We start from the raw sequence: 27,097 nt of genomic DNA on the forward strand, positions 1-27,097 counted from the left end.
TATCACACATAAATCTTGATAAATATCCACATGTATGTTCAATTTCCTGTTGCATGAAGAAAATTGTCATGTTGACTTTTCATTTGGGGTGCTCCTGTATCGACTGCAGTATGGAGGTTCCTTGAAGTTTTTAGGGGTGTTAAAGACAGTTGAAAAACCAATACAATCTTTCAAAATCTCTATTAGTCCTCCCACCCCAATAACATGTTTATATGATGCCAAATATATGTGGAGAGGGAGGGGGAGAGAGGAAGGTGGGGGAGTTGGGGAATTCCACGATTTGGCAGGAAGTTGTTTGCAATACAGTTTTACGAACATCAACACCGAGTTATGTCAATGAGGGTTCGGTCCATTTCGAACCTTGCTTTCAATCATTTAAAATTCCTTATTACTTTGTAATGTGTCAATGCCAATCTGCAACAACATTATACGTTTGGACACATCTTGATTGGTGATGAGGCAAATTGTTATTGTGATTACATCAGTCAATTTCTCAACAATGTGGCGATATTAAATAAGGCAATTCTCTGTATGTGTGTATGTCTGTGTGTCCATCTGAAAATCAGAGAAAACAAGAGCGAGAATTGACTTGCAATACATGTCCCTGTGGATGTGATACTTTGTAAGACCAGAAAGGGCTTAATTCTGAAAAATTGATGAAACGTCCTGAAACTCGAACTTGTTCTCTAACTTATCACAATAAAACTATGGACCAAGTTTCAGTTGAATATGTTAAAGGGTATGGGGGGAAAAGTCTGAAAAACCACAGGTGGGACGGACGGACGGATGGAGAGCAAATCTATAGTCCCCTCCGGTAAAACCCATAGAGGACAAAAAAACAGGGCTGGACCGATATCCACCAAGTTTTGCATACATGTTGGTAGTACTCAGGGTCAGCTCATGGGCACACACACCCACCCTGCGAGGGTGGGGGAGGCGTCATGATTTTCAACTGTATACGTGCCATTACTGATGGGGTATTATCAGCAACGGAACAAAATATATTTGCCCCACATCCTCCACTATCCCCAACCCCACTCCCTCTTCCACAGGCTGCTCCCGAAGGGAACGAGCTTTTCTCGTGCAACCAAATGTACTTTCTGACTTTCCACGACGTATAACCGAAGAGTTACCCAGGAAAATACTTTCTGTTTCTCCACTTGTTTGTCTCGACCTTGTGTAGTGCCAATAGAAGTTCTGCATTGGTAAAAAAAATATACCGTTTGGTTGAAATTTAGGGAAAACATGGACGATGCTTTTCTTTTGCAGCTGAAGCTTTTGTTTCAGGTATTTTACAATGCTGTTTTCTTCTTGACTCCATCAGGTATCATCCAGAAGTCATTTGGTCTGATGGTGATGTAGCAGCTTCATCTTCGTACTGGAATTCCAAAGAGTTCCTTGCTTGGCTGTATAATTCAAGTCCAGTCAAGGTAGCCTTTGGTACAATTTCCTTTTTATATAGGACTACTTTAAGGGAATCGACTGGAGTGGGTTCAAAGTTATGTTGAAGAATATAGTTTGTATAATATTTAAGAACATATGATGTAATACCAGCAAGGGGTATCCGTCATTACCCGGTGTATTTTTTTATGGGGGCCTAAAACACTTCCCCACACCCACAACGGTATAGGGTCGGGGATCATTTAATATTACCTTTCACATAGCTACAAAGGCTGAGGCACTACATAGCGATTTAAAAAATAAAAATAAATAAATTCCCCAAAAATCGAACTTTTTTTTTGTCCCCCTAAAACACTCCCTGGCACTCAGATAGGAGCCTCTGAAAGTTTCATGAATATCTGTTCATCCATCTCTAAGAAAAAATGGTGACACACAGACAAATGGCTCTTATCGTCCAGATAGATTAAGATTATGATAATTAAATGCATGTTCTTACAAGGAAATTCAACACAGAAGGCCATTTGGCCCATCAAGCCTGTACTATAGTGTTTTTGTCCATGCTCTGTCCTATCGAAATGCTGAGCATCGAGCAAGGAAACAACACGTACCATTTTTGAAGTCTTTATGATGACTCACCTGAGGTTTGAACCACTAGTAGAGTAAATTTGTGGTTTGACCCCCAAAAAATTGATACAAAAGGTTTTTCAACGGTTTTGGGTAGGTTTTGACCTCTAAAATAACATACTAAAAATCTACTCAAATCCACCTACCGGAAAGGGCCTATTTTCAAGATGGCATCCAAAATGACCGCCGTGGGCTTAAATTGCCATAGAATGTGCAATAGCTGGCCTACATTTGTGATTTTTGTGTCAATTTCTATGTTTTGAAGGTCAACAAATCCAATGAAACCATTTTCAAAGCTGATCAGTGATGGGAAAAACCTTAAATCCAAGATGGCGTCCAAAATGGCCCCCAAAATGGCCGCCATGGGCATAAAATTGCTACTAAATTGTCAATAAATACCATGCATGTGTGATATATGTGTCGATTTCTATGTGTTAGCGGTCAACAAATCTACTGATATCATTTTCAGAGTTGACTAGTGATGGTAAGGCCTTAAATCCAAGATGGCGTCCAAAATGCCCCCCCCCCCCAAATGGCCACCATGGGCGTGTACTTGTTTTAAAACAGGCAATAAAAGGACTACATTTGTGGTGTTTGTGTTTATTCCTATGTTTTGGAGGTCATGCCCAATCCTTCAAATAGTGTCTACCTGAAAAGTTGTCCCGTGTGTAGTGATCAGAATTAATTGACCATCTTGTGCATAACATAAATAAAAATATGCTTTGGTAATTTAGAAAGTAATAAATTAATCGGCTCTCACAATGATCACCATTTCCTCTAGAACGTACTTTCAATTAAAATGCCTTCAAGTTTGGGTAAATCGAAAACATAAACGAAAGTTCGTTCATTGAAGTAGCATTTACCATCGATAAACTATGCTTCCTCTTCGTCCTCCGATACTGTCTTGTTGAAAGGATTTTCGCAGGTATCAAGTTGACAGGGTCCGCAGACGCTGTGGCATGGCAGACCGTATCCCCTACAGCTACAGCGACTTGTTCTACAGCCAGTTGTGCAGTTGCATCGGATCATCTTCAACTACTTTTCTGGAGCAGCGTCCTTGTCTGACATGACTGGAACTAGTTTATTGTCCTCCAGTTTCCAACCCCAGTCTGTTGCCTTCAAGTTTCCGTTCCTCCCCATCCAGACCATAATCTGATAGTATACTCTCAGAGAGTGAAACCTTGTTGAAGACGCTGTTGGTGGCAGACGTTCTGGGGTGACAAACGACTTAGCTGAAGCCAGTTTATTCACAAAGACATTATATCGCAACTTGGCGAGGGAATCACAGGGATGTCCTCCAAATAATACTTTCATGGCATTGTTGCCGTTTTCCACGACAATGTCTCTTGTTTGGTTGGGGACAAGGAAGGTGATTGCACAAGTATTGATTGCTGAATCCCCCTTTGCCAGTTTCTGAAATGCTGACTTTTTTCCAATTCCAAATACTTGAGATGTCGAGTCACACCCAGTGAAGGCATGAAGGAAGAGAAGATGTGGGCATAGCTCTTCACCCAATGATACTTTCAGCTGGTTGATATTGTGCACCTTCCAGTTCCTGGATGAATTGTCAGAACGAAAATACAGTTCTTTGCTGTCGACGCTAGCGTAATGCAATAAAATAGCACCAACAGATCTGTATCTTCTCCAATCAGGGTAGTTGATTGTTGGTATGACGATGTCACTGCCGCTTTTACTATGTCTACATCGGCATCCCCTGGTGCATGAATTACGTTCAAGCCAATTTTCTTCATTTCCTCACTGATGAGGTTGATGACCTGTTGCTTGTTGGAGCTCCTGGACAGGAACTCATCCTTTTTGCCAGAGAATTCTGTTCCAGGTGTGAAGCTGACTTCGGGATGAACAATATGGCCATGGCGCTTGTGTGTATTGTCCTTAATAGATGGTCCATCATCATAACCATCAAAAACGACTGTTGCTTTTCCATAGTGACGAATAGTGAAGTCAGCATACGACTTGGCTATCACATTGAAACTGTCCCCGGCTGTCCATGACAAACGATGCAGCAAGGCGCCACCATCAAGAACAAAGTGCTCCAAAACATAGAAATCGGCACATACATCACACATGTTTGGCATTTATTGACAATTTAATAGCAATTTTATGCCCATGGCCGCCATTTTGGGGGCCATTTTGGACGCCATCTTGGATTTAAGGCTTTCCCATCACTGATCAACTTTGAAAATGATTTCAATAGATTTGTTGACCTCCGAAACAGAGAAATCGACACAAAAATCTCAAATATAGGCCAACCAGTGCCCATTCTATGGCAATTTAAGCCCACGGCGGCCATTTTGGACGCCATCTTGAAAATAGGCCCTTTCCGGTAGGTGGATTTGAGTAGATTTTTAGTATGTTATTTTGGAGGTCAAACCCCACCCAAAACCGTTAAAAAACCTTTTGTATCAACTTTTTGGGGTAAGGCTATTTTTTGTTGTAGATTTACCCGAGTACACCGACGTCCCAGACTCAGAGCAGACTCTTTAACCATTACACCGCCGAGTCTGGTGTTTGAACAACTTGTTCAAAGTTCTTGTGTACAGAGGGTATAGGAGAGGGTGAGTGAAACAGTTGTGCAAAATATTGATGGTTTCTAAATCGTATGCATGTAATTCTCCGTTATTAGTCAGCGGAAACGTGTTCAATCCATAACTGGTCGAATAAACCAGCAGGTTCATGCACTGTTTTTGTGTAGTGCTACTTTTTAGATAGTACTGAGCCTGGCATTGGCTTAGCGGTTAGGGTGGCTGACTTGGGATCCTTGGGTCCTGAGTTTGAGCCCCATTGTCCGCTGAATTAACACCAGGTGGGGTTGATTCGGCCTGTCATCCTTTTGAGGTCGGCAAAATGAGGACCAGTGTATTGGTAATAGGGTCACTGCATCAATGGCATATCTGCGTCCCTAATCAATGATGCAACCAGAAGCTACAAGCTGCGTGTGTGTGTGTGTGTGTGTGTGTGTGTGTGTGTGTGTGTGTGTGTGTGTGTGTGTGTGTGTGTGTGTGTGTGTGTGTGTGTGGCACTACTACACCAACTACATACTGTCCCTGCACTGTGTTACTGTGTTTGTACTGAAGATTAGAACAGTCAATTTTACCAAGTGCTCCAGTGGGGGCCTTAATATTGTTGTAGATTTCCGCCCGTTCGGCGTGCGGACGACCGCCTTTGCCCAATTGCAGCCGCACGCACCCACCGAACGCGCAATCTAGTCGTAGCTTCCGGATCAATGCCAAAACCCAGCTACGGGTGTTTTTAACACACCATCAACTAGCCAATCCCTTTGTCCACGCGCTACAGGGTCAATCGCCGAATTGTCGATGTACCTAATTATTCGCGCAGACAGAGATACCGGGAGTTTATACCTCGACGGGGCCTGCACGAAAATGAGCCGCTTAAGCAGCTCGTTCCGTATGTGATTGCTGAGCAGTTTTATATTGCCAAGTCCTGTCGGACCAGATGTACGTTTTATTGGCTTATAATCAGCCAGCTCATATCCCGAACGTTCCATGGCAGTCAATGTGAGGAAGGGAAACAATGAGCAGGTGACATTCTACAATGGGGACATTTATTTCCATACAGGCAATGCAATGAATGGAGGGATGGGGAAAAAGACAAGACCAAAAAGCCTACAGCCGATGTCTATGATCATTTACAGCACGCACTTACACAATTCATTACTTAAGGACAAGGCGCCACAGACTTTCATGCAAAACCCAAGAAAGAAAGAACCGGGCTCGTGATCCTTTATAATTTCTCAGAGCCGGGATGACCGAAGGGGCTCCGAGAGACCGGGTGGGCTACCTGGCCACCCTCATGGTTACTCGATGGGTCCTTGTTCGGCGACCCTCGGTGTCTTTGCCCGGACCCCGAGCTCCGACTGGCTCCCTTGGTCGTCCGTCCCTCACTGTCGCCTGGCTTAGGCGACGATGCACTGGAGGAGTGAACGGATCTCGACTCCGGCCTCCTGGTTCCGCTGGCGAACCTTCTAGCGAACCAACTGCCCACACTCCAACACTCCCACCTCCGACCTCTCCAGCTCTCAACGGGGCGTCTCTCCATTCCCAACTCCCACCGACTCCGAACTTCCAACACCAACTCAAACTGCCTTTTCGGCCAGCAAACGCGGCTTTTTATTGGGTCCGGGGCATTCGCCCCTCCCTTCCCGGCGTGCGGGGGAAAATCCCAGGAGTGATCTGCTTGGCTCTGTTGTTGTTGTTGTTGTAATAACCATCATCCGTGTTTTCGCCATTCTGAGGGACCTGCCCCAACCGTTATTTCTGTTTCCTTCTTTGGGTGGCTTTCTGGGAGTGGTGTTTTTGTTTGTAGAGGAGGGTCGCTGTGTTGTGGAGACTGACGAGGTTGTTGAGTTGTTCTTTATTTGAAATAAAAGATAGAACAGAATAACGGCTAACTCAGAGATGCACAGCCCGGCACACGATCAATGCCCGTTATACATTGGTGGGGAAATCTAACCTGGAACACGCACTTATCGAAATAACTGATCTTCGGGGAACCTGAATGGTGATCTGTGAATTTTGGGGGTATTGGGGGGGGGTGGAGGAGTGGGGATAAGAAAAGTGTGGTCGGCTCAGGAATATGCCAAGTGTGTTAAAAAAAAGATTTTAGGGGTTGGGGGTAGGGGAATGGCCAAAGGTGTTTTTCATGTGAAGAATATACAACACCAACCACACACTGTCCCTTGACAAGACCCTCTCACAGACATCCCACTCAGCACAGATGAAGTCAATCACTCATCCATACTCAAACAACCTGCAAGTTCTGCCAACATCTCTATCCTCTATCTCCAATACTTCCATTCCATTGGGACCATACTCAATACAGTGTGTCGGTGCTGCCAAAGCAGTGCCCTGGGCTATTGGGCATAGTCTTGGACAGGTCGTCACTCCGACGCGGGACACTTGAATGGCTCAATCGTCTCAGCAAGCTGGTACTCATTTTGCCGACCTCGGAAGGATGACAGGCTGAGTCAACCCCACCTGGTATTAATTAAACAGCCAAGCAGGATTAGAACTCAGGACCTTAAGATCCCAAGCCCATCACCCTAACCATTAAGCTAACACCAAGCATAATACTTCCAGGTACCTATCTAATTTCAATTTAAACTTACCTCCTGTTTCTGCTTCCACTACCTTTCCAGGGAGACCATTCCATACATTAACTACGATATTAATGAAAGCCTCTCACCTTACCACTGTCTCAAATCTCCTCTTCTTCACTCTCAGTACAGGTTGTCTCCTGGTCCTATCACTGTCTGTTCTGCTGAAAAACTCTTCTGCATTGTTTTGTCGTTATCCTTCATTATTTAAACATTTCTATCTTATCCCCTCGTAATCACATCCTATCTAATGTATAAAGTCTTATGTCCTTAGTCGACCTCTTGGCCCTGAATCACTATATAGTAACCCACGGTGAACCCTCTCGATGGCAGCAATGTCCTTCCTGAGATTTGGTGACTAAAACTGAACACAATATTGCAGCTGAGGCCTCACTGAACTCCTGCACAGTGTTAAAACTACCTCTTTTGGTTTATTATTTACTCCCCCTTATCAATAAAGCCAAAAACCAGATTACTTTTACGTATAGCTACCTGGCACTGTGCTGCTGTCTCAGCCTCGTGGTGGCTCAACGATTGAGGTGGCTGGCTTAAGATATTAGGGTCTTGAGTTTGAGCCCTTGTCACGGCGTTGAAATCACACCGAGTGGGTTGACTCAGCATGTTGTCCTTCCGAGGTTGGCAAGATGAGTATCAGCTTGGTGGTAACAGGGGCATGATACTGCATCAGCTGCACAGCCGTGCTTTCAGAAAAATGATGCAACCAGCAGCCGTAGGCTGCTCATGAACCAACGACTGTGCTGTCTACTTACACCCCACCCCCCCCCCCCCCGAGTTTCTATTACCACATCCAGATCATTATCCTGTGGGACACATTTCAAGATTGCCCCTTGCCTCATGCAGTCTCCATTAATTTTTCATTATTCTTATCCATCTCCAGCGCCTAACATTTCTTGATGTTAAACTGCATCTGCCAATCTTTTGCCCAAGCCATGAAAGGATCTACATTTTCATGATCTGATCACCTTTCTCGATCGTGCTATCCACATTAACGACAAGCTTAATGTCACCTGCAGATTTGGAAAGCTTACTTTTAACCTGACTATCCCAATCATACAGGGCCACTGTATGCCCTTGCCACACCCTCACCACTGCCTGCCCTCGCTAACCCTCACCACTGCAGAGGTAGCACCAACGCTCTGCACAGAGTATGGTCCCAATGGATGGATGGATGTATGGGTGGGCTTGGAATCCGAGGATCCTGAATTCAAATCCTGCTTTGCTGTTGAATTAATACCAAGTGGGGTTAACTCAGCCTGTCATCCTTCCGAGGTCAGCAAATGAGTGTCAGATTGCTGGTATCCTGTGTCTGCGTGGCGACCTGTCCAGAATTGTGCCCAATAGCAAAGGAGACTGCTTCGGTAGCACCAACGCTCTTCTCAGAGTATGGTCCCAATGGATGGATGGATGGATAACAAAGCCATTCTCACACCTGTCTTGTAAATTCTTCCTGTCAGTTTCAGCGGTACTTTTCCATCACACTACACTCCACTGCATTTACTCCAATTATTCCAATCAGAACTAATCCATCACTTACATTCCATTCCCATATTTCCATGTCATGCCACCACCGACCCCAGATACTTCATGCGACCTACTCACTTTTCCAGATCTTCAACCGTAATCTTTAAACCTTTACCCTGACTCCCTTCCCTAGGCTCAGACTGGCAATCCATATCTTGAGTCTTTTATCTACTGACGAACACCATGTATAGCTCAGCTGTTTTAAAGGAACCAAGGGAAATTGCTTGGCTTTTATTTATTTATTTATTTTTAAAATGACTATCCCTGAGAGAACCACGTTTCAACACATCCATTCTCTAACCTCTGACTATTGTTCATAGGATGTGGTTGTCGTAAATGACCGCTGGGGTTCAGATTGTACCTGCAAGCATGGTGGATTCTGGAACTGCAAAGACAAGTACAACCCACACGTTTTGATGCACCACAAGTGGGAATCCTGCACATCTCTAGACAAGCTTTCTTGGGGTTACCGGCGAGACATGAATTACTTCGACCTGGTGACTCCATCCAATATCATCGCAGTGAGTAACTTTAATTTTGAGTTTGGAAGGAAGAAAATATTTTCCTGCATTTTCTGCTTCTCGATTTCCCTGTTTTAAAAGGCAGTTTCTGTACCTGCCGGCCTTCTGGCAATTGGTGGATTTCTGCTTTTTGTGGCCTTCAACTTTATTGATATACATTGTAATGTAACCAGGGTTCGGGGCGACCATGTAGGGGTTTCCCCAGGCTTATCTTCCCGATCTCCGGCCCTGACCACAGATAACTCCGCGGGCCAATGGGCTGCCAATATTACACAGCTGCAGCCACTTGATTTAGGCTCCCAGCCGAGCAGGGTTACTCTTCGAGGTTTCCGCGATACCGTTCTATTGGCACAGCAACCTATCTAGAAGCCATGCCCTCGGTGCCGCACCTGGTGATTTTCTGCCGAGCGGATCAGATAGTTGCAGCACCGGTTAGTCACATGAGCCAATTAGTGGGGTAGAATGTCCCAAGCTAACACAAAGTGCAGACTATGCTCGACCAATGAAGGAAAAGATGTGATGAACTGGTTGAACTTCAATAAAAAGGACGTTATTTAAAGAAATCATGGGGAAAGGTATGTGATAGTCAAGACAATTGGTTTATTTACACAAGGGAGATTTGTGCTGCAGGGACATGCAAAATGGGTGAGGTGCAGCAAAATAAATACAGTAAGCAAAATAAAATACAGTAAAGAGCTAACTACTTACAAACAATCCTACTGATGCTAACAAAACAGGCACCATCAGTGTCATTCTGAGGAAGGGTAGATTAGGGAGAAAGTGAGGCATTGGTGACCTCTGCACTTACCTGGCACGGGCTGGCGAGCGCGATGCTTTCCTACGTTGGGGAAAGGCAAGGGAGAGGGGATTAGGATCTGTTCTGTTCTTGCGTATGGCAACTTGGCTGCTGGGTAGCTATCATTTAATTGGAAGAGCAGCTGTGCCGCTGATGCTGTGCTCCTCTAGCGGTACACCGGGACTCATTTCACCAACCTTGGAAGAATGACAGGCTGAGTCAACCCCACCTGGTGTTAATTCAGCAGCCAACGGAGCTTGAACTCAGGACCCTAGGATCCTAAACCAGCTACCCTAGCCGCTAAGCCAACACCAGGCTAAGGGAGTGGGATTGAGGGGTGTTGCTATGCGGCCAGGTTATTGTTCCACCTCGTCCCATCCAAAGCATCCTGGAGGGTCATGGATGATTCCCCGGGTAGTGTGATAGTTGCAGTCGACAAGGAGGAGCAAGAGAAATGCCAGTGCAAATCTCCACTAAATGGCAGCAAGCTTGGTGGGTTGTAGCGCCCCGATCAGGCACGATGGTGGTTGGTGTCGTCGATCAAAGGCGAGTGGTTGAGATGGCAGTTGGAGCAGTGTTTGGAACAGCACCACTGTGGTAGAGTAATAGTTGAGGCTGAAGTGGATGGCGTGTGAGCAAAACGTAGTGATGGTTGTTGGTTTTGTGGTGTGGAGGTAATTGTCTTGTGGTTGAAAGTGGTGGTGGTGGCATGGTTGAGGTAGGATGGTTGAAAGTGGTGTGGTGGTTGAGTTCTGGCACGTGATTTGAACAGGGTTTTGGTGGCATATGCGAATGAGGTTGGTGTGCATGATTTGAATGTGATGTTGAATTGTAGGACAGAAAAAGGGGAACAAAGTTGGGAACAACCGAACTAATCCCAAACAACACATACCCCTTTGTATCCCATTACACACAAGGGAAGGACCCTATCTGCAACAAGTACAGATTAAATAACTATCTCAGGAACCCCTGAGTGCCACAACAGTATATGTGGTGTGCCATTGTCTTGGAGTCACGGTTACAACAACCACAACAATTATGTTATATATATATATATATATATATATATATATATATATATATATATATATATATATATATATATATATATATATATATATACATATACATACATACATACATACAGCTCTGGAACAAATTAAGAGACCACGGCAAAATTATCAGTTTTTCTGGTTTTACTATTTATAGGTTTGTGTTTGAGTAACATGAACATTTTTGTTTTATTCTCTAAACTACTGACAACATCTCTCCCAAATTCCGAATAAAAATATTGTCATTTGGAGCATTTATTTGCATAAAATGACAACTGGTCAAAATAACAACAAAGATTGAGTGTTTTCAGACCTCAAATAATACAAACAAAACATCTTCATATTCATTTTTAAACAACACAATACTATTGTTTTAACTTAGGAGGAGTTCAGAAATCAATATTTTGTGGAATATCCTTGATTTTCAATCACAGCTTTCATGCGTCTTGGCATGCTCTCCACCAGTCTTTCACATTGCTGTTGGGTGACTTTATGCCACTGCTGGCACAAAAATTCAAGCAGCACAGCTTTGTTTGATGGGTGGGACCATCCATTTTCCTCTTGATCACTTTCCACAGGTTTTCAATGGGGTTCAGGTCTGGAGATTGGGCTGGCCATGACAGGGTCTTGATCTGATGGTCCTTCATCCACACCTTGATTAACCTGGCTGTGTGGCATGGAGCATTGTCCTGCTGGAAAAACCAATCCTCAGAGTTGGGGAACATCATCAGAGGAGAACGCCGGATTACAGGCGCACGCCATGACGCCCGGTCATAAGTATATATATATACACACACACACACACACACACACACACACACACACACACACACACACACACACACACACACACACACACACACACACACACACACACACACACACACACACACACACACACACACACACACACACACACACACACACACTGGGCGTAGTGGTGTGCGCCTGTAATCCAGCTACTCAGAGGCTTGGGTTGGAGGATCGCTTGAGGACGGGAGCTCTGTGCTGGGCTGCGCTATGAGCGAGTGTAGGGCAGCCCGGAATCATGGCGAAACCCAATCCTTATCCCTGTGTTTTAAGAGGCGACCAGGGTTGCGTCAGGAAGGGCATCCGGCGTAAAACCTGTGCCAAATCAGTATGCGGATCATAACGGATGATCTGCTGTGGCGACCCCTAATGGGAGCAGCCGAAAGACGAACAACAACATATATATATATATATATATATATATATATATATATATATATGTTTTTATAGTTTTACTTTAGGATGATTGGACCCATAATAATTCAGAATAACCTCCTGCAACAAGGGAAGGGATCGAGAGTCATCCACAGTTAGTGCACTGGCATCCCAAGTTGACCAGACCAGGTGGGGCAAGCTGATTAATCCCACCCTGAAGATCGATGCCATTTTACCTGTTTTTTTTTTTAACTGACAATCCAATAGTGATGTGGTATTTCTCATTCAACTAATTAAACTTTCTGAATCTGAGAATCCAAATCTCTAAAACCACAAACCCTGGGATACCAGTCCTGTGTCCTCACTAACAAGTGAGCACTGAACCTGTTCACCCACTCCCTCCCCCATCTTCACGGGCATTTCTCAGTTTAACATGGTCCATTTTAAACCAACCACTCATCAGTCATGGATGTAACATACAATTGGCACTTTGAAATCGTAATTTGAGAATACAAATTCCTAAAAATTGGTATCAGATGTTTATTAGTCTTATTAGTGAACAGGTAGGATCACTGTATTGAAGTCATTGTGGTTTATTTGAGTTCTGGTACTTACAGGATCTTATGCGAACGGTAAGTTGTGGAGGAAACTACCTCCTCAACGTGGGTCCAACAGCAGAAGGGTGGATCGTACCCTCATTCCAGTCCGTGCTGCAAGCAGTGGGAACCTGGCTGAAAGTGAATGGTGAGGCCGTGTATGGTAGTTCTCCTTGGCGTGCTCAGAACGATAGTACGACACCTGCAATATGGTACGTGGCCACAATTGTTTGCATTGTTCCTCGAATACAATTTATTGACAAAGTGATCCCGATATGGGATGTTACAAGGATGACATCAATGACCCATAATGCAAGGAAGGGATTATTTGAAAGAACAGGAGCAGTTAAACCAATAAATTAGGTTAGAGAGTTATCGGCCTAAGATGATATTTTTTGCCACAGCTTCAATGATGTTTTTTTTTTTTTTTTTTTTAATCCGGGGGCCAATCAATTGTCGCTTCAGTTGTGAGATGTTTGAGCTGATCATATCTCCCGAAGAATGTGCAGGGATAATGTTTTTCTTCTTTAACAGCCACAATTATTCCTAAATTATTGTGGGGTAAGCTTGGCCCAAGTCTTTCATGAACTGGCTGGCCAGGCCTGATGTTTGATTATGGTGTTGATAGGGATTTGAATGGATTCAGGGTGCCAGCCATAGCTCGCATACTATTCACGAAGGACACCATGGGATATTTAACATCCACCGACTGATGGAGTAAGTCAGGACGCCCAATTTCAGCATCACAACAACAACATTGTATATATCCATCCAAGTACGGCACACACACTGTTGAATCGGGGATGACAGTTGATAGCTGGGCAATGTGAAGGCCCTGTCACACCTTGACGTTTTAGCCAGCGTATGGCAAGGTCTCAAAATGTATGTAAAACGCTGGCGTACGCTGAACTATTGATGTTTTTTTAAGTTTTGGACGTATAATCACATGTTGGACGTATGCATAACGTATTAGTAACGCACACAGAACGTTTCAATCACATATAGGTAACTTATACCAACGAATGCTGAGCGTGTTGTCGGCATTCACAACCTATGCCCAACGATAGTCTAACTTATGCATAGCGCGGCAGCGTATCGCCGACGATCACGTGGCGTAGGCTATTCATAGGCTGCGGCTCGACGATTCATATCATAACCGCACTACACATCGAAGTGTGAAGCCGCTGTCACACCTTGACGTTTTAGCCAGCGTATGCCGACGTATGAAAAATTTGCCAAACCAAGCTGACACACGTCGAATACGTTATAGGTAAGTTTTGTATACGTTAAGAGCACGCTGGCATACGTCGTAGTACGCTGGCATACGTCGTAGTACGCTGGCATACGTCGTAGTACGCTGGCAAACGTCGTAGTACGCTGGCAAACGTCGTCATATGCCGAGTACGTCGATAAATTTTCAGCATGTTGAAAATTTCTCAACGTACTCGGCGTATGACACACGTTTCCGCATACGCTGGCATAAGTTGTAGGCACGTTACGCGATCGTTGACACACGTCGACACACATTACTTGTGTGTTACTCACAAGTTGAAACACGTCAATGTAATGGTTAGTGTCAGTTTTCCAGACTCCCTGGTTTTTTGGGTTTTTTTTCGGTATGACGGTGATGTTGACATTTCGATTTCTAGTGCGGTTATGATTTAAATCGTTGAGCGGCAGCCTATTAATTATATTATATTATAACCACACTAGAAATCCAAGTGTTGACATCACCGTCATACCGAAGAAAAACAAAACCAGGGAGTCTGGAACACTGACGCTAACCATTACCTTGACGTGTTTTGACTTATGAGTAACGTACAAGTAACGTGTGTCGACGTGTGTCAACGATCACGTAGCGTGCCTACAGCACGTTACTCATAGGTTAGAAATAAGTTTCGGGTACGCTAAAGATTACCTCGATGTGTTTCGACTTATGAGTAACTTACAAGTAACGTGTCAACGATCGCGTAACGTGCCTACAACTTATGGCCAGCGTTATGCAGAACGTGTGAGTCATACGCTGGTATACGTCGAAAAATTTCAAGCATGGAAAGTTTGTCTAACACCTCGGCGTACTATGACGTATGCCAGCGTACTATGACGTATGCCAGCGAACTACGACGTATGCCAGCGAACTACGACGTATGCCAGCGTGCTCTTAACGTATACAAACTTACCCATAACATATTCGACGTGTGCCAGCGTTTTAGCCAAATTTTGCATACGTTAGGCATACGCTGGCTAAATCGTCAAGGTGTGACAGGGCCTTGACAAGTAAAATAATGGCTGAAATAAGATGTTAACTTGATTAAAAAAAAAAAATGCATTGTGTGAGAAGTCACAATGTATATGAAAAGAATCCCTTCCCAAATTTGAAATGACCGTTGAGGTTGAGGTTGAGGTGGTTCATCGGTGATCGTGATGAACAAAGCGGTTGGCAGTTTTCTGTACTCACTCAAACCCATTTGTGGATGAATTGGTACAATGTTTCCAAACCTCAACACCAAGCTTGGTGTTGGCTTAACTGTTAACGTGGCTGGCTTAAGATTTTGATGTTGTCGAGTTTGAGCCCCTATCATGCCACTGAAATAATACCAGGTGGATTGACTCAACCTGTCATCCCTCTGCGGTCAGTAAAATGTGTACCAGCTTACTGGTACCAGGGGCACTGCATCAGCCGCACAGCTGTGCTACCAGAAAAAGATGCGGCCAAGCAGCCACCATTGCATACGAAACAACAACAACCTCAACACTATTGTAGCATAGCATTGGATGCAGCGACAAGCTGCTCTGGTGCATGCTCCCACACCTGACCTGACCTGACCTGACTATTGTAGCTGAGGGCTTACCTGTCCTTGTTCGGCTCTTGTTTTAACTTCCTTCGAGCAAAGAGAAAGTTCTGCGCAATGGTACAATGGTGTGACTGCAGTGGCAGAGATGCATTTGTTGGTTGTATTGGAGAATATTTTGAGAATTTTTGTCGTTATTGAGATCATTCAACTTGGTGTTATGTGTCGATTGAAAATGTATTCATTTATTTTGTCATTCATTTGAGGTGTTATTTTTATTTTATACTTCCACTTATTGTGGTGGCATGATTTCATGCTTTCAACTGGATATAAACAATTGTGAATCACCACTGCTACCAAGTATAGAGGCACCGTTAATGCGATGCCCATATTACGTTCTATCCATCCATTGGGACCATATTCCTGTGCAGAGCGTTGGTGCTGCCTAAAGTCTCCTGGGCGGGTGATCACTCCGACGCAGGATACCAGCAAGCTGGTACTCATTTCACTGACCTCAGAAGGATGACAGGCTGAGTCAACCCCAACTGGTGTTAATTCAGCGACGACAGGACCCGAAACATCCCAAACCCAAAACCCTCACCACGAAGCCAACACCCGGCTTTGAGTTGTTATAATGCCAATCATAGAAGTGAATGAAAAGATCATTGATAACCTCAAAGAAACTTCACTGAACCTCTTGATGAGATCGTACTGGTACTCATATAGTGGAAGGAACCTTTGTTGTTAAAGAAAATATGCAAAAAGTTTTAATTTTTTTTGAAGCCATCCTGCTGATTGTTCAGTTCTTAGTTCATTGTAATCATGTGCTCTGGAAGATTTTATTTTTTTTCAAGCTTTACAGCTTCAAATGATTCTGCATGCCCTAGCAACAATGCTGGTACCAATCTGGTTGTTTTGGACAAATCCTAAGCCATTCTCAGAAGTGTGTTTCATGCACACCCAGCGATAATTGGTGTGTTTTTTTTTCCCCACAATAAATTCAGTGACAGGAGTTACCGTTAATATTTTCCTGTTTGAGATGAAGAAAGTTTTGTATTCAATCAACTTCACCAAATTATTTTTTACAGGTACACCACACGAGGAGGAGCAGTGTACGCGACCGTGCTGGCGTGGCCAGTAAATAATATTATTACTCTGGGCTCCATTGTGGCAACAACAAACACATCTGTGAGCAGAACACACTTTTATTGTGAATGGCCTTTTTGTAAGAGTTGTTGTCAAAACAAAGGCTTTTAACCAACTTTCAACATGTGCAGGCTCTTATCAATGATTATGCATCAGGTAACAGTTAAGTTCAGAAATGAGGTGTTGCCGAGCCTGGTTACGAGGCAATGAGTGTACTGTAAAGTCCTTCAGAAGGAATGTAAAGGCAATTCTCGTCTCGTCACATTCAATTTCACAGGTCGATTCTCCTTTCACAGAAAGTACTTCAGTGTGCGGATACCCTGGTGAGATTTCAAAGCCTTGTGCTTGTCTATCTGCCACACAACTACCTTTCATCAATGATGCAACAAGCAGACAATTTTTCATCTTTCTTCAGGTTCAATCCAAAGAACCATTCACTCACTAGATTTGGTACACAGAGGGATATTTCAACTTGACATCACACAACAATTTACTTCTTTAACAGCCACAATTATTCCCATGGTTTTGCAGCATTGGCCACAAGAAATTTTGATCCAAGTCTAAGGATCCAAGATCCAAGATGTTAGGCCTGACATTCAACTCGGGTTAAGGCAGGAATTTGGAATTCATGGTGCCAGTTATAGCTCACCTACTCTTCACATTTTTGTCCTTGATAATATTCACCTGGATTTTATATGACCATGTAATAACAAATAACCAACAATGATGTTTGCAATTGTTGGTTTGTGGACTTGCATATTTTTACTTCTTCCCCTTCCCCCAGAATATTCTATAGTTTGTGTGAATGTATTTCTTCACATTGCGATTTTGAATAAGCTGTAGAAAGTGTGCTGGGATGTCTTCTCTCCAGGTGGTAATGCTGGGCCATTCTGCATCGCTGTCATGGGTTTTGCACAAACCACATGGAATTATGGTTCACCTTCCACTGCAGTTTCCATCAAACCTACCCTCACCCATTCATGCTTGGGTGTTGAAGCTAACAGGTGTACATTGACTCCAACCCTCAAGGACCAGCTTTGGGCATTTCCTTGTTTTACCCTTCCCTGGAAACCTAAAATTACAATCTGTTTTTCTTCTTTAACAGAAATGGTTCATACATGGCTACCTGTTTTTTTTAAACATTTAAAGCATGTTTTTCTCAAATTTAAATGATCCTTGAATATTTTTAATTCTTGAGGGGGGGGAGTCAAACCCCCCCCCCCCCAAAAAAGATTAACACATTTTTTACTTTTCTTCCTTGTGCTGCACAAACAAAGCATTACTTGATCTTATTCAGGGAAAAAGGAATCCAGTGTGACAAAGAAAAACGGAGTATAATATTGGTGTAAAATGGTTTGTATTTTAAAAAAATAAGTTAAAGTACAATGATTGCCTTGCAATAACTTTTAATGGAAGAGGGAAAATAGGATTCGTCATTCTTTTTATATCCTCCAGCCTGAATTTCAATGTTTGATGTACTTTAACAAAAATAAATTGCTTGATTACAAGACATTTCCAAGTATGGTTTTAATACCCCTCAAATGGAGCGCAACCATTTCATGTTCCAGGATTCCCTCGGGGTAGTTTAGCATCGGCTGCCCTCAGGACAAGGACATGGCAGTTTAAAATATTTGATTATAGAAACATTTAAACCTCGATTGTAATGACCAAGCATGACACCACAGACAAATTGTCTGCTTGCACATAATTCCATTGGTTCTAAAATAAATATCTTCCTTTTGGGAAGTTGAGTTAATTGCAGTACCTGGACATTCACTCAAATCCTTAGACTACTGATGGCATCTTTTTTTTTTTTTGTACAGTTTAGTTTATCATCATTCATGCTCTTGATGCAATCATTTTCACTCTGGTATGTGGTCCCTGACAACAAAGGGTTAACAACAGACATGTTAACTCCTTTCCAATGGTAGTTATACGTTTTTGGTTTTTCACACCTTGATGGCCTCAACTCCCAGATGACCAAAAACAAGCAATAAAGGATTACAGATACAGGAAATTATCTTGAAAAATTAAATTCTATTTGAAAAATCAAATGTGTTTCGGCTGGTTTCATTATTTGACACAGGAAAGATTTTAAATCAAAATAATGAAGATGTTAAATTGCTATCCGGAACATCCCATATGTAGACAAAAAAAAAAAAGGCTCATGAAAGAACAAATGGCAAAGGGTCAGATCGTAAAATAGGAAGGAATGAGAGGTGGTAGAAAAATGAGAAAGCAGCAGTCGGAGACAATTCCATGGTAGTGATTGAAGACCTTTTCTACAAGCTGGAAAGAGAAGAGAAAAGCCTGCACCCTACAGGGAACCACGATAACATCTGCCAAAGGCCAATAACCACCATCACAAGGTCCTCGAGCTCTAAAGGCCATTTTTTGGTAAAGAACCAAAAGATTTACCAATTCTTGATTATGGAGAAAATCTGGGTGTTTGCTACAATAAATCTTCTGGTTGATGACTAGCTTTACTTAGTCCAAGGCTGTAACTCATGACAGGGTTATGCTATGCATATTGGTTATACATTTCAATTTATGGCTGCTTCGCTGCCATTAAAAATAAAATAGCATTTGCTATTTTTCAACATACTGGTATTCCAGTTGAAAAAATCAAGTCATCAAAATTTAGTAATGGACCATTTGCATGGTGTGGTCACGTGGATGCAACCCACCCCATTAACTGCAACTGACAAAGGCCAAGCATGGAAGTCATTTGCCTTGAGGCAGAATCCACCATGGAACACCCAAAGCCGAGTGGTAGGTAATTCACAGGAACAAGTAAACACCCTGAACTAAAAGAAGCACAAGAAAGATATCTGCAATTGCTTAAGGTAAGCCTCCCCAGTTGCCCACATGGCATACATTTCAGACCACCATAACCTTGACCTTCAACATTTATGGACAGTACACATCAAGAAAAGTCACTATCGAAAATATATAAAACATGAAAATTGGAGGCAAATTAGCCAATGGACATCGAAGCCGGCACACTGGAAAAATTTAGAATTCAGACATCCATAAATGAAAAGGGGAAAAAAATGAAAAATAAATAAAAATAAACCAAACATGGGTGAGTGACCCAAGACATTGGGGAAGCACAGTAATTGTGTGCTGACAAAGCCAATAAACGGAAGGGGGGGGATAAAATAAATAAATAAAATTCTGAACTGTCACAAAGCATCCGCAAGTTAAAATATAAATAAATGAAAAAAAAAATTCAAGTGAGTGACCCAAGAATGGGGAAGCATGGTTCGTATGCTCACACAATGTGTAAGCATACCCCACTAATATATAAATGGCTGTATCAAATTTGTTCTTGATGCACAACCACACCTTTTAAGTTACAAACTCGGGGTACAAATACAGCTTTGTGGGAGGTAAACCAGGGTGTGTTGGGGTGGGGGGTGGGGGGGCATAAATCCTCGATGAAAATGAGTACCATGCAGAGCCACCTGGTGGTGGTGGCAAAGGGCATTAAAATTTCCAATTTCCTTTTACAATAATGTTTTATTCATGTTTCTCTTCACCCACAACTACAAATAAATTATGTCCAAGTTTTGAAGGAAAAAACAAGTCACACTACTTCCTGGATGGACTGACTTAATTACATACCGTTTGAATGTCATTTGCATCCTGACTTCACATATGTTTATGATACTATTAGAATATGCTTTGACCCTTGAGACCCCCCCCACCCATGAAAACCCAAAAGAGACCCCTTCAGACCTTTTGTATCCTTTAGCGTTTAGACAGATTAGACATTCACCAGTCCTTATCAGGCTCAACTCAGGGTGCAAATAAAAGTGTGCTAGTTAATATTTAAATTCCAGATAAGCAATAAACCTTCTCTTGCACCTACTCTGTGCATTCCACCCTTTAATTTGCCCAAAGTTATCTTCCATCTGCATGAAAGTCAGCAAACACTGCATTACTAAAGGTGCCAAATGGATCCCCTCAACTACAGAGCAACATGTTGGCTTGCTTCCAGTAATCAGGAAGGTCAGGGAATCCATAATTACAAATGTATATAAAATTCTTCCTCGAACACCTCATATCAATTCTGATTCAGAACATGGCATTCTGCTTCTATGCCCCCAAAGGATGGAGGTCCTCAATGTTAGATCAGGGCAGTCTGCACACTGAGCTTTCAACAATCTGGCATCCTTCCTTGCTCTCCAAACTCTGCATATGGCATCCAAAGTTAACTCTTACATTACAGACTTCCTTCACTCTTGTAGCCAATGTGTGGCTCAGCAGAATACTTTCTTCTGTCAAGGCTGAGTGCCCCAAGGCAGTATTCCAAGCCCAATCCTATTCCTGATCTTCATCTCTTTGCTAATGACTCCACTGTCATGACATTCCTTATCCTTCAGGCAGGAAGCTCTTCCAAGCTTGACAAAAAACAAACTGGGCAAGCGCTTGCAATCGGTCTTAATCTTGAGAAATCCCACTCTCTGAAAGGACCATACACAAACCCTCCAAGACTCAATAACCCTCTTGAGGTTCATTCAACCCCAATCTTCTTGGGCAAGCCACATTTCAAAGTTGCTCGCCAAAGCCAGTCACCAACTGGGCATCCTCAGTCATGCAAAGTCCTTCCTTGCCACACAAAATTATCCATGTGCAAGTTTCTCATCCACAGATTAAAATTCTGCTCACCTTGGAAACCAAAGCCTTCAAGGTCATTGGACTCTCTCAATTTGCCATTGACAGCAGCTCAGTGATTAGTCTTCTTCCACCCTCTGCTCTGTCCACCCCAGATATCTGTAACCCCCTTTGAAACTCAAGTCCAGAATCAGAGCTCAACTCAACTCAAATTTTGCAGACAAACTGCGATGGTGGCAAAGGTTTGGTTTTATGCACGACTCCAACAATCCAAAGCACAGATCACTTGTGAATTTATTGCAAATTTCAACAAATCAAGAGACAATGCAGTGAACATTATCAAAACTGGCAAGTTCAGCATGAAGCGTCTTTGAGAAAACAGCTTAAAGAAGGTAACATTTGCAGCAATTCGAGGAAAGAAATTAGATGAGATTTAACAGAACTTTCTTATAATAGCCAGAACAATCATCTTCAATCCACTTTGCCAAGGGCGAGTCATAGAGTTCATTGAAGCGATCTCTTATCGTTCCCAGGTCGATCTGGAAACAGGCTCAAGTTCAACATGGTAATATTTCATTGAAAAAGAGACAAAAACAAACTGCACTTCAAGTCACAAGTGATAACTTCCAAAAAGTTAAATAAATTTATTCCAAAAATATAAATAGCAGAATCAAACTTGAAACAATCCTCCACATTTGGCTAATTATTTGACACCAATCCAATAATGACATCTTACTCAAACATTCAAATCTCGACTCAAGAAACATGAGCAAAATAGGGAATGGTTGGAAAGTTATGAATACAAAAGGAAACTCAATTGACTATTGAGAGGGAAAAGGATCAAAAAAATTCTACTTTCATGGAAATGACCTCTGACAAGCAAGACAAACAAACTCAAGGTTCCTTCTTTAAGGGAGCTGGACAGAGCTCACATTTTACCATCAATAATGTACAAACCAAGTAACTGCCCTGCCGAGCTCACCTCACAGCGGCTGATGATGCACCGAATCAAAGTTGAATCATCAGTGCCGGCACCCTTCATGCTGCGGTATATTCGTTCAGCAAAGTATCCCTGGCAGTCCTTGGCACAGCGCACTACAGTGGAGGTTGTGGGTTTAAAAATAAATTTTAAAAAAGTGTGTATATTTATACATTCATGGTGAAAGCTGTTATCCAGCACCAATGAGACTTTGCCCTTGCCAGTTATCGAAAATGCTCGAGATCAATACAAAAGAGCAAGTCAGTTGTGTGTCGACAACTTAATTGAGATTCCTGACGTGCTGGATGACAGATTATAGTATGTGGTTACATCTATCAAATAGCATAAGCACCACAACATTCATGTCTCACCAATAGTCATGTAAGCATCACAGAGATGTCCTGAGGTTTCACTCTTAATGGCATCCTCTATTGGAGAGCCACACATCTGGTAGAGAGGTACACACAAGAAAGTGAGAGGAAAAAAAAACAAAACACCACCAACCCATATGTTGAATACTTAAAATTGCATTATAAAACTTGTAAAGCACTCACCGATTCATAAGCCTTGAAGGTCTCACACAGCTGCTTGTAGTTACGCCTAACCAAAACCTCAGTGAAGACAAACTCATCAGTTCCCCAAGCACCCTCACCAGCCTATGGGTAAGAGGAAAGTGGTCAAAAGTCAGATAAAATTGCTCAAATGAATTAAAAATTTAAAAAAAGTGCCTTTTTGTCCCACCAACCCACTTCAAAGAGATTCTTGGCATCTTCTTCAGCACGAGCAGGGTCAGTATCAAAATCTGTGTCACGGTTACCCTGCCAAAGTCGCACAAGTGTTCAAAGCAAACAAAGTAAATCATGAAGGATAAACTTGTCAGATAAAAGTTTGCACTTACAGGTAAAGCTCAACTGTGCCCGATTGACAATTGCGTACCACAAAATATACTGTTGTAGTCTGGTCATACATGTCAACAATGACCATAGTGGTCAACCGATTCACTGACCAACTATCGAAGATACATTGATATAGTCATCATGGCCAAGAGCTGAATTACGAATATATTTACAATAAAATACAATGAATTGAAGCAATGTTCAATACATTACAATTTTAAGTATCAAATTTATTTTCTTTGCAATAACCATATTCAATACAATCATGTTCAACAATCTGTCACAAGTCATTGAGAAGTCTGACAAGATAAGGCACAACTTCTACAACACCTTTTGTTTCTGCATCTGATTTCCCTGTACTTGTCACAATGGTGTAGTTGCAGTCACTCAGATTGCTTTGATGGCAGCCATTGTGGGAACGCATCAAACAGACCACAAATTTGGAACATAGTTCGTGTTGATGACTCGGTCTGTAGGTTAAGTACCTCAAGAGCATCGTCATATGATTTGTGCTCATCTTGGGGAATTATCCTCAAATAAAGTTCAATTTGTTCAAGCATGTAAAAAAAAAAAAATAATAAAAGTACTGTGCTGATTGGGGCCACGGAATGGGAAAACCACGACGCTAGTTAGCATACGACTCGTTAGGCCGAGAGCCAGAGATGTGCCACTGCCCAACATTTAACTTTCAACAATAGAAGGGAAAAAAAAACAAAAAAAAAATCCCAAATTCACCCTGAGATGAGGTATATTGTCAAATTGACAAACAATTGTCACAGGGAACATAACAAGGAAGTAATCAATAAATAATCAAAAACAAATATCCCCTTAATCCTGACTAGAGCATCCCCACAATGCCAATGAACAAGAGATCCTCAAGTAACTAAGTATTCGGGCCCAACAGACTACAATAAAAATGGAGACCAACAGAAGAGTTCCTGGGTAAACCCATAAAATCATGCAAGACCGAGAACAGGTTGTGGTTGAGTTCATTAGTAGGGTGATGTGCTGCATGCTCCAGCAGCAGAACTTTCCACATGCTAGTCGGCTGAGAGAGTGCGGTCTCGTCTCCAGTGGGGCATGGCTCTGGACCACCAGGAGCAAGCAAAGGGCAAAGCTTCTGCTCTGAAAATGAGAACCCGAGACTTTTATGGCCTCCTATTTAGCTCGGTCCATATATGGCCTCGACCACATGAATCAGCAATGATGCACCACACCCCTCCCCTCCCTGGACGTTAGCACAGTTTGATGGGTGGAGCACCGCTCATCTACTTATCACTTTGGAGGGTCCCCCACCCCCCTTACCTTTCACACAGGAGCGAAGCAGTTCCCATGCCTAATGGCATGTCGATGCTCAACATTTAGATAGAGTCAAAGGTAAGAACATTTAAAATATGCTCACAGGAATGGGAATTTGGCAAACACTGGAGCAAACATCTATTACATGAGCAACATATATTTAATATCACAATTACTGACTTTACACTGATTCAAAGACATTTATTGAGGACCTAACCAAACTATATTAAGCAATGTTAAACTTCAAGAGTAATTTTCACAATTTGAAATCAGCATGGGAAACTATGGCCAGTGGCATGGTGTGGTCAGCAATTTATGTAGCTATTGTGTTGGAAGGGCTGGCAGGATACACATGCAGGTGATGCAGACTTGCCACTGAGCAGTTGAGCTAGATTTGGATGTGAACACTTTTATAAAACTGCCATTCTGGTGTTTCACAGGCAGGGCAATTCATTGATGTGCTTCGTCCCTCAGAGGGATGTTAAACACAGGGGTATCAATTGTTTGGATTAGTCGGTGGATGTGAAAGAACCCTCTGTCTTTAATGGAGTGGTGAGCTATCGTGTACATATTGAACAAATTAATAATTTCTGCACCGTCAAGTATCCTGCGTCAGTGTCAACCCTGAGCGGCCTTGGCAGCTAATGCCGCAAGGAATATCAGAAGCCACAAAATTTCACAATTTTATACATCACCATATTCACCACTACATGCCATCGTTTTGGCAGCAAAGATTAGCTTGGCAACCACTTGCTCTATGTTACAACCATGTAGTTTGAGAAGAGTTCAAATTATTTTGCATTACTTTTGCCCTAAAAATAAAAGAAAAGTCTGAATAGTTTTATTTAGAAAACAGTAAAACAAGTTGGTGCTCCATTCGTTTTGTCATTGGCCATGGTTGATTATAATGGCGAGTCAAGCGGAGAGACGTCTGCCATGCTTTGTCAGAATCATTACATTTCTTAATTGCATGTGCTGTTTAAATTACCAACAAATCACCAAACATATATATCCAGCCCACACAAAATTAAACTACTTCCAAGGCCCATTGATGAGGAAAGCTTCCCCACCCGAGTTAAAGGGTGCCATCTTTACAAAACAGATCCCTTCATCCAACTTGCAATCCCATTTAGTGTTTCAACAAAATCAAGAATGATGGAAAAAAACAAAACAATCATTGAGAGAATTTGTTTAAAATACAAAATCATGAAGATTAGAAACAGGGATGCAAACCTGCACCAAAGCAACAAAAAGCTTCTCAAGGTCTCCACTGGTTTCACTACGAAGGTCTTCCTCCAAATGACGTTCAAATACTGCATTGGGGAGAAAAAAAAAAAAAAATATATATATATATATATATATTTATATATATTTACAAACAAGTCAGAACTTTGCAGGTTTAACTTCATTAGAAACTATAAAAGCTTTCAAAACAAAAATATATTAAAAGCAAAGTATGAAACTGACATTTGGAACCACAAGTGGTAGAGAGGGGTATACTATTCTTACCAGTGTGATAAGCTCTTCTTAGATTACAAAGTTCCTGCAAATGAAAGTAAAACTACATTTTCACTGCAATACAAAATCCATTCAGGCCAAGTGTTCATGTACATTACTCCCAAACTTCAAAGTATGGTAATCACATTGTTAAAGTACACAATTCTTCAAAGGAAAAAAAAAATGTAATCATCTCAATCATGGCAATGTTTGACAAGCATTGTTTATATTTAAAAAAAAAAAAAAAAAAAAAAAAAAAAAAAAAGTCAGCCGACAAGGCCTTTATACCGCTCGTATGGGCTGCTGCCCCAGTATCACAACTCTCCTAGATTGTGAAAGCAAGAACTTTCCAGATTAGAATCTCCCATGAGGAGGCTAAACCACAAGGTCTGTTACCCTCATTTATCTGTCTCTTCCTCTGCTCAGCCCCCTGAGCCTCTCGTGTCAGACATGTGTTCAAGCAACCCCTTCCTGGTTGAACTTCCAAAATCCAGACTTACCACACACCACTCCAATTTGTGAAACTGCCTTCAAGACAGGTCAACCCCATTTTCTTGTATGGCTTTGAAAAACTCACATTCATTACAATCCCCATTAACCCAACCCTCTTACAGGTAATATAATTTCCTCCCTCTTTTCATGTTTGTTCACGTACAATTGTGACCCCACTGCCAGTCAATTGCCTCGAACCTGACTTGCATATTTACACGAGCCTCAATTTAAATATACAAAATACAAGTTCCTGGTACAGCGACGAGCATGGTTTATCATTGTCCTGAACCCGAGTAGGTTCATGGTTATTCTGCCAAAAGCAATACTTAAAACAAATATTATTTAAAACATTCCAGAAGAGATCAAAACAATGCCTCTTGCAAGCATCCTGACAATCCTGAACATCAAGGTTCACTCTTATTCAGGACCTGTGTAGACCTGCAAGATTAAAAACTGCACCTGTATTTGATTCTGTTCAAAAGCTTCCAACATGGCAACAGGAGATTATTTCACAACCTTGGTTTT

The 27,097-nt window shown here is 42.2% G+C and overlaps 2 protein-coding genes across 3 annotated transcripts in view; one reads left to right on the top strand and one right to left on the bottom strand.

Annotated features, from left to right (window-relative positions):
• LOC147026231 (tissue alpha-L-fucosidase-like) overlaps nt 1-18,299 on the top strand; it is a 33,307-nt gene extending 15,008 nt beyond the window's left edge. For both annotated transcript variants that reach the window (XM_085881440.1, XM_085881441.1), the window contains exons 6-10: nt 1,325-1,430; nt 9,022-9,222; nt 12,873-13,063; nt 16,732-16,831; nt 17,661-18,299. In XM_085881440.1, coding sequence (XP_085737566.1) covers nt 1,325-1,430; nt 9,022-9,222; nt 12,873-13,063; nt 16,732-16,831; nt 17,661-17,804 — 742 coding nt within the window. In that variant the 3' untranslated portion in view covers nt 17,805-18,299. The remainder of the gene's footprint in view (nt 1-1,324; nt 1,431-9,021; nt 9,223-12,872; nt 13,064-16,731; nt 16,832-17,660) is intronic.
• A 3,455-nt stretch (nt 18,300-21,754) lies between these two features.
• The window catches only part of LOC147026232 (annexin A6-like), a 78,611-nt gene continuing 73,268 nt past the window's right edge, over nt 21,755-27,097 (bottom strand). Inside the window, exons 14-20 of the mRNA XM_085883573.1 lie at nt 26,093-26,126; nt 25,817-25,896; nt 23,138-23,206; nt 22,943-23,044; nt 22,760-22,835; nt 22,392-22,504; nt 21,755-21,948 (exon numbers count right to left, since the gene is read on the bottom strand). Of these exons, the coding sequence (XP_085739699.1) occupies nt 21,832-21,948; nt 22,392-22,504; nt 22,760-22,835; nt 22,943-23,044; nt 23,138-23,206; nt 25,817-25,896; nt 26,093-26,126 (591 nt within the window). The 3' untranslated portion in view covers nt 21,755-21,831. The remainder of the gene's footprint in view (nt 21,949-22,391; nt 22,505-22,759; nt 22,836-22,942; nt 23,045-23,137; nt 23,207-25,816; nt 25,897-26,092; nt 26,127-27,097) is intronic.

Source organism: Eptatretus burgeri, chromosome 5 (genome assembly GCF_056783735.1).
Source record: "Eptatretus burgeri isolate ZD-2024b chromosome 5, Ebu_testis_v1, whole genome shotgun sequence".
Taxonomy (NCBI): domain Eukaryota; kingdom Metazoa; phylum Chordata; class Myxini; order Myxiniformes; family Myxinidae; genus Eptatretus; species Eptatretus burgeri.